This window comes from Gymnoscopelus microlampas, assembly GCF_963454915.1.
Source record: "Gymnoscopelus microlampas genome assembly, chromosome: 20".
NCBI classification, from domain to species: Eukaryota; Metazoa; Chordata; class Actinopteri; order Myctophiformes; family Myctophidae; genus Gymnoscopelus; species Gymnoscopelus microlampas.
Window position 1 is genome coordinate 9,594,657 of NC_139957.1, and position 7,668 is coordinate 9,602,324.

A 7,668-nucleotide genomic window follows, 5' to 3' on the forward strand; every position below is an offset into this window, starting at 1 on the left:
GACAGGCCTGTCATTCCCATTGAAAGTGTTCCGTACTGTAGCCAAAGAGTGTCATTATCAGACAAAAACAAAATGAGCACCAGAGGTTTGGGACTGGGTACAGTTGGTTCTGTTCTATGTGACATGTTCAATTACATTCAGAAAGCATCGTGACCTCTACTAGCATAGAGACATAAGCCAGCCCCAGAGTCAGTCAAAAACAGGAATTTACCTGGTTTTGTCCTCAGTAAATGGTAAGTTTATCTACACATAGATATTTCCAAGAATTCCACCCGGGTCTGGCTTTAAAGATCTTTCTTTTGATGTTTTACTTTAGAGCAAGGTGGAATAAAAAAAAAAAGCTTGGAAAAAAGGCTAACAGTAATGTAATGTTATCTACCTATACTATAATTTACAGAATGTGTGTGTGTGTGTGTGTGTGTGTGTGTGTGTGTGTGTGTGTGTGTGTGTGTGTGTGTGTGTGTGTGTGTGTGTGTGTGTGTGTGTGTGTGTGTGTGTGTTTCGGTCACACAGAGATTTGTCCCCGGCGTAACTCAGAAAGCCCAGAGGTGTGGGTTGCCAAATGACAATTCGGTATTATAGTTTATAATCCAAGTTGTTGTTTTTCAAAAATCTGTCCTAAATCTGTCCTAAATTGTTCTCAGTCTATTTCATGTCAGCGCTCAATCAGGGGGCAACAGGTCCTGCAGGTGGAATTGCTCTTGAACGTGTGGACGCACATCCTCATTCATCTCAACCAACTTCTCCAAGAAAGGAACAAGCTTCAGAAGTTCATTGTCGTTCTTGTCCATGAACCAGCTCTTTATTGGGATTCCATTGGAAAGCTGATATGCGAAGGCTTGTGGTGAATTGTCAATGATGATGGTCTTGGAAAGGTCTCTGCCTAAGATGTTAAGGTCCTTGATGTAATTTCCTTGGACGCAGACACAATGCTCGCGGAATAACCTATGTTTTACTAGCTTTTTCTTAGGGTCTAAGATGGTGAGGAGTTTGTCTGCATACACCCTTTTTGAGGCTGTGAAAATTATGATCTCGTAGATTTGAGACATACGCTCCAAGAACTCTCTGAAGAACGGCCTCAAGCGGACATAAACCTGATAAATGACATCCTGAAAAAGGACGGGAAATGTAAGTGCTGCATCCTCCAGCTCGTTTAAACTGCAATGCACCAATGTCTCGTCCAGGTCTAGGACCAGAGAGAATTCAGGCACGGTACGCGCCTTCGGTGGCAAGGCTGACTTACGAGTAAGCTGCTCCTCTGTCAGTGGAGGGATGTGCTTGATGAAAAAATATGGGTCAAAGACATCCCAGTCCTCCTCATAGGTGGCCTCTGCTGGCACCTTGTTTGGAGGAGCATCCAGATAGGCCATCTCAGGACTGGAGCCTTCCTCTGCCTCAGGGGGCGCCTCTGGGATGTGGTGAGCTCGCAGCAGTGGAACCTGGGGCATGCTAGAGTAGAGGTTGTTGTCGGCGGTGGCAGTGGTGTCTGCTGAATCTGAGCCAGAACAGATTTTTTTAACTGGTGAGGAAAAGTTACAGACGGGGGAGAAGATGGTCCTCAGAGGGGTCTTCCTGGGAGGGCTGGCGGGCCCCCCGACAGCCTTTGTCTCCTTCTGGCGCCCGTTCTTCGTGTTCTTACTCCTGTCATGGTTTATTTCCTGTCCATCGACGGAGCCCCTCATGCTAACCCCGGAGCTACGGGGTGTAGAGGTGATCAAGTTGTTATCAACCACCCTGTCCTCGTCAGGGTGGAGGTGCGTACTCCTGGCTGGGTTCTCCTGTTGCACCTTGACAGCATTTCCGCTGATGACCTTCTTGATGGTGGACCATAAGCCGATGAGGCCACCACGAATAGGGCTGTCCTCTTCTACCTCTGAATGCCTCCGCTTGGTCCGGGATGGGCGGGGTGCCAGGCTAGGGTTAGGTTGCTGGGGGGTCTTATGCATTCTCAGAAGGGTGGTTCTGGGAGGGCTGGTGGGCACCTCAACAGCCTGTCCGTTGGGCTTCTCCTTACTCCCGTCATGTTTTGTTTCCTGTCCATTGACGGAGCCCATCCTGTGAACCTCAGTGCTCCGGGGTGTAGAGGTGATCAAGTTGTCCACGTCAGAATGGAGGCGCGTCCTCTTGGCTGGGTTCTCCAGTTCCAGCGTGACGGTATTTCCTCCGATGAACTTCTTGATGGAGGACAATAAGCTGAGGCCACCACTACTAAGACTGTCCTCTTCTACCTCTGAATGTCTCCGCTTGGTCCAGGATGGGCGTGCTGCCAGGCTAGGGTTTTGTTTCTGTGACACCTTACGTATTTTCAACCTCATTTCTCAGTTACGTTTAAGGTTGACAGCGATCCACAATATATCCAATTTGAGAATATTAAAGGTTCAAGCTCAGTAGAACATGGGGCAGCAGTTGTTGTGATCGGATCCTGTTTTCTGTTCAGTATTGTAGTTTCTCAAGGGTCATTAGTGAAATGACACACTGTTGTGTTTCAGACATTGTCTGCCTCTGGCCATGGACTTACACACGACCTGTGACTTTCATTTTATTATGGAGGTCGAAAGGGTTAGATCAGGCTGAAAGCTTGCCCAAAGCTGGAGTCATAGATACGTCATAGATATGTCATAGATACATGGTATACATCACTGGTTCTCAACGTCGGGTCCTGGGACCACCAGGTGTGCCAGAGATAAAGACTGGTATCAATTGGGGGTCCAGTGCATATCAAACTGGGGGTCCCTAAATGGACAAAGGTTGAATCACTGAAATGAACTATACTGGACCCCCAATCTTTACATTGTAAACTCCTGTGTATGGTTCCATCTGTACACTCTAGACTTGCAGACCAGTAAGGGTCCATTTGGACCCCTGGTGGTCCACGGACCCAACGTTGAGAACTACATTTAGGTCAATATGATGTCACTGCAATATGACACCACAGCGTCGTCACTGGTCACGAGATAATATTATCAAGACTCCAGTGCATTCCGTAAACTTCTGGTTCAGGGCTTTGTTACTATTCACCGATAGAAGACTCTGTAGAATACTGGCCCGCTGAAGTGAAGGGGGGTGACGCAACTCTCCTTATATGACTCTGGATGACACTATAAGTCACGAGATCTCTGTCCGCAAAGAAGTTACCCGGGAATAACTTGGGGAGCGATAGACCAAATGATCCCAGATTTGGGGTGTGAGCTTCAGATGACCCCTTGATGGTACTTGGCAAACGGCAATTGGGAGGAGGGGCTTACGGAAGAATCAAAGGCGGGCCTGGGGAATTTTGAAACCTGTGGTCAGGGGTGGAAGCATTGGTTCTAGGCTTCTCTTGTAAGGTCTGTCAGACTCCTTGACATGATAAGGTATATACTTGTAATAGACAACAAAGAACATCATACAGCTGAAAATCCATACTATTTGCCTGTACTTTGCTCCCAAAATTAAAGGGAGGGAGGCCCCCTTTTTTCCTTTCCACTGTAACCATACAACCCCTCACCATTCCCCACTTGTTCTACAATTTTACAGAGACCAACATCCATGGTCTGATCACTGATCTTTTTGAACATCTGTCCATTACTGCTTTTTGAAGTTCTTTCAAAGGAAGACAGGAAGACATACACAGTTTTCTTTTGCAGACTTATTGGATATCTGCATACGCATTTAATAATGGACGGTGGAGTGACAGTAATTTCCAACCCAACGGTGGCTGTGCGCCTGACATCTACCTTCTCCGCGTTCGAGCAGAATCGCAAATTTAACAGAGGTATCAGCATAGCAGAATTAAAGGGTAAGTTGGAAATGATCGTGGGTACACCTGCCTCCTGTATGGACCTTGAGCTGTTCAGCATCAGCGACACGTTCCTGCAGAAACTAGATGACAATGAAGCCTTGCTAGGTTCCTACCATGTCGACAATGACTGCAGAATACATGTCACTGACCGCAGTGGAGCTCAGACAGGGGAGTTCAGTGACCTGTCCCAAGTGGAGAAATTTGAAATATCAGACGATGCTTATGGGAAGAGACAAGATTCTGCAAGGTCATTCTTAAAGAAACACAAGATTGGACGCTTCAACGATGAAGAGACGGCAAAGAAGGAAGCAACGCTTGCTGCTAGAGAAGCTGAGGAGAAGACCGCTGCAGATAACATCGATGTTGGCAACCGCTGCCAAGTGCAGGTCTCGGGGCAGCCCACCAAGATTGGCACAGTTATGTATGTTGGTACAACAGATTTCAAGCCAGGCTATTGGGTGGGTGTGAAGTATGATGAGCCCCTTGGAAAACATGATGGAAGTGTCAGTGGGAAGCAGTATTTTGAATGTCAGAACAAATACGGTGCATTTGTGAAGCCCGTGACTGTGACTGTGGGAGACTTCCCTGAGGAGGACTTTGGTCTGGACGAGATGTAAAACCAGGATATTGCTCGCTCAAAGGAAAGGAGGGTTTTACCTACCTCGAAATCACAACAGTGCTTTGTTGTCCCTTTGTCAACCTGAGATGAAGGGAAGGCATTGTTATTGCAACTAATGTCATTGTTTTGTGCTAGATGGGAAGCTATGCTCTTGATTCCAAACACCTGTCAGGAGGTATTTCAGCACCTTGTGTTCCCTCAGTAACACAAGTTCACGACAACTAGATGGCCACTGCATCTCTTGTGTTTTTGGATATGAGATGAGAATACTATTCATTATATATAGTCATAACAAAACGGCTCTGTCCTAATGAATATTGATAATGTTGTGCTCCCAACTTTAGTAAAATAAAATCAGAAGATGGGAGTATGTTTGACAGCTTGGATACCAGCTCAGCCTTTCCAATTTGTTGAGCTGTTGTCTTGTCGTCAATCTGTACAAAGGTGGTTAGTATGTTCAGATACACGTATATTTTTGTACAACGAAATACTGAGCCTGAGGAGAGCAGTAAGAAAACGATTTATGGATATGCTTTTGTTTTAATATCACCCTGTAAATGTTATGGCTTTCACTTCCATTATGCTTGAATTGGAGCTGGCTTTCATTTACCTGCGACAGCCCTGTGATGGCAATTCATCTTTTTTTTTTTTATTGAATGGATGTCTAGTTGTCTACCATAATTGTCATAATGCATGACTGTCTCTTGCTACAAAACAGCAATATTTGAAGACCAACTTGGTTGTACTACGATTCATTCATTTGGCGTGAGACACACATGTCCCTCAGGCCATGCTTGAGGTTTCCTTCATTTCTTTCTTTTCTTTTTTACTTTAATGACATTCTTTTTGCTTGCTGCACAGTGCACACCCATAATTCACGTGTTTAGATCTTAAAGGGGAACTTATTTACCATAATTCAAGTTGTGAGGAGGATGTGAAAATCGGACCCGCTTCATTCTTGCACTGGAAAGTCCTCACAAGCCTAAGTAATACTTGTTTAAATGCATAGGCTGGAGGAGCTTTCCGAGCACCAACAGTGCTAAAACATCACAAAGTGTTGTCTGTGGTTTTTGCATGTCCTCACAATAGAAACTACAAATCATAAATTAGGCTTGACACAATTTCTCAGGCATCACTTTAATTATTGTTTTCTAACTTCTGACTTTTTTCCCCCTCTTTTCTTTTCTGACCACTACTACACTATGGGACAGAAATCCAGAGCTGAGTGTGCTCTTGTGCTCTACTGTCTGAAGGAAGGACAGACGTGTGTAGACTGATTCAGAAAACCTGCCTGTTGGAAGCAGGACTGCCTTCATTGCAAACTTTAGTGAGAGAAAAGCAAGCCAGGTTCTTCATCAAAATACAGCAGCGAATTGGCATGCTTGATGACCCCTTGTGGTATGTTCTTCAATTGCTAAAGAAGGAGAACCAAGTCATGTATTCTCATTTATCTGAGATAATGGAGAAACAAGATCATATTGAGAGTGACCGAAGGGACATGATTCATAAACTGCAATCCAAAGAGGGAACAATATATAAGGCATACCAAGCCATCAACCCAGATGTATCTGTTCATCCACTCTATAACAGCAGTACACCATACATTGAGGATTATTTGAGGATAACCTTTACATGGTTTAGATTGCCCTCTCAGGCTGCGTGTGGAAATAGGGAGGTGGAGTCACATACAGTACCACCTGAGCAGCGTATTTGTCAATGTGAGACTGGTAAACAAAACGAACAGCACATTGGTGCAGCGGCGGACTGGCCATTTGGCGTACCGGGCAAATGCCCGGTGGGCCGCTGGGCCAGTGGGCCACTGGGCCAAAAAAAAAGAAAGAAAAAAATGTTTGTTTTTTTTTCGCTCCCGTTTTATGATTATTACGGGCATTTCCGGGGCGCGCGGCCCAATTATTAGTTACGTTAATGTTTGGGCTGGGCTGGGCTGGGCTGGGCTGGGCTGGCCCCCCCCCCCCCGTTGACAAATTTCTGTATTATGCTTTTAAATGTCTTTTGTGTCTTTGTCTTTTATGCCTTATGTGTAATGTGACGTGCCTACAAAACATCTGATTCCAATTATCTACACATACACATCTTGCTACCTAATTACAGCCCGGTCCGGCCAGTCTGTTGTCCAATTCTCTCCCAACTTGCCACAAAAAACATCTACTTTTCCACCTTCACATGTGTTACCACTTATAATAATCATAAAATGTTTGCCAATTTTCCCCACATTGTAGCCTGTAGGCGGCGCACATGGAATACCAAAACGCTCGCCCCAAAACACGGCAGTCGCCCCGGGGCAAATCCGGTGGTATTCATCTGTACTAACCTTATTCCTAAACGTAACCTAAGTAAAATGGTGCCAAAACCTAACCTTATTACTAAACGTAACCTCAGTAAAACTATGGCTAATCCTAAACTTATTTCTAACCTTATCCTCAGTAAATCAAATACAAGAATACAAGAACCCCTGGTCTGCGAAACAAAAATGGGGGCGAGCGTGTTTTGGGGCGAGTATTCCGGTTAGCAACACAAGCCGTCACCCTGGCCGGTAACCAGTCAGGCGGGCACCAAAACCATCTGGGCACTACGGATAACTGGGCACCAAGTGGGACGAAGTGGAGAAGAAGATCTACTAAGCCACTCTAACCCTCAATGCCTCCATCCGGACGACGTGTTCATGGGTATCTGTGCCAACGTCGTGGGCGTCACGCCACAGGATCATGCCTTCTTTGCAGGGGAGAACAACCTGCCCTACCACCCATGCATTTACAGGCAGATGATGAACTCGCGTGGTCATCACGGCCAGGACATCTATGCCCTCTGGAAGGCGGCAACAGACCCACAGGTCGAGCAGATAGCCTCTAAAACAAACTGCACGTTCGTGAAAATGGCTCTCCTGTGTCAACCCTATACTGTAGGTATGTCACCTACCCCTGTAAGGCAGCCTTTGTATAGAATAGATTGTGGTTAAATGTGCATCAGGGGCGCAGACCGCTGGCCTAGCGGTCCGGCACTTAGGCTCTAATATAGCTTGGATGTGTCTACGACATACAGTGCAGCATTTCACATTTGTGGATGTGCAGAAGTGCATCTCCAAAAGAACTTTAGAAGGTACGCTCTATAGCAGGGGTAGGCAAGCATTTTCTTTCCCCAGAGGTAATTTTTTCCCCCCTAGAGGTCCATATCAACTTCCATCCAATGAGTGAAGGGACGAAACTTGAAACGCATCGTGTTGATTCATATCAAAACTGTGTGAATTTGG

The 7,668-nt window shown here is 45.8% G+C and overlaps 2 protein-coding genes across 2 annotated transcripts; one reads left to right on the forward strand and one right to left on the reverse strand.

Moving 5' to 3' along the window:
- Positions 1 to 662: 662 nt before the first annotated feature.
- On the reverse strand, positions 663 to 2,315 carry LOC311035992 (CTD small phosphatase-like protein 2; the record flags this gene model as incomplete). The annotated part of the gene is made up of 1 exon (XM_084044519.1): positions 663 to 2,315. One exon carries the CDS (start codon positions 2,313 to 2,315, stop codon positions 663 to 665), a length of 1,653 nt encoding a protein of 550 aa, XP_083900645.1.
- Positions 2,316 to 3,604: 1,289 nt separating this feature from the next.
- On the forward strand, positions 3,605 to 4,702 carry LOC311036838 (tubulin-folding cofactor B-like). The gene has a single exon (XM_084045843.1). The coding sequence runs from the start codon at positions 3,658 to 3,660 to the stop codon at positions 4,396 to 4,398; it is 741 nt and encodes a 246-aa protein (XP_083901969.1). The 5' UTR covers positions 3,605 to 3,657; the 3' UTR covers positions 4,399 to 4,702.
- The last annotated feature ends 2,966 nt before the right edge of the window (positions 4,703 to 7,668 follow it).

Bases quoted from the DNA above. Each gene is read 5' to 3' on its own strand.
- LOC311036838 (XM_084045843.1), top strand. From the start codon at position 3,658: ATGGACGGTGGAGTGACAGTAATTTCCAACCCAACGGTGGCTGTGCGC.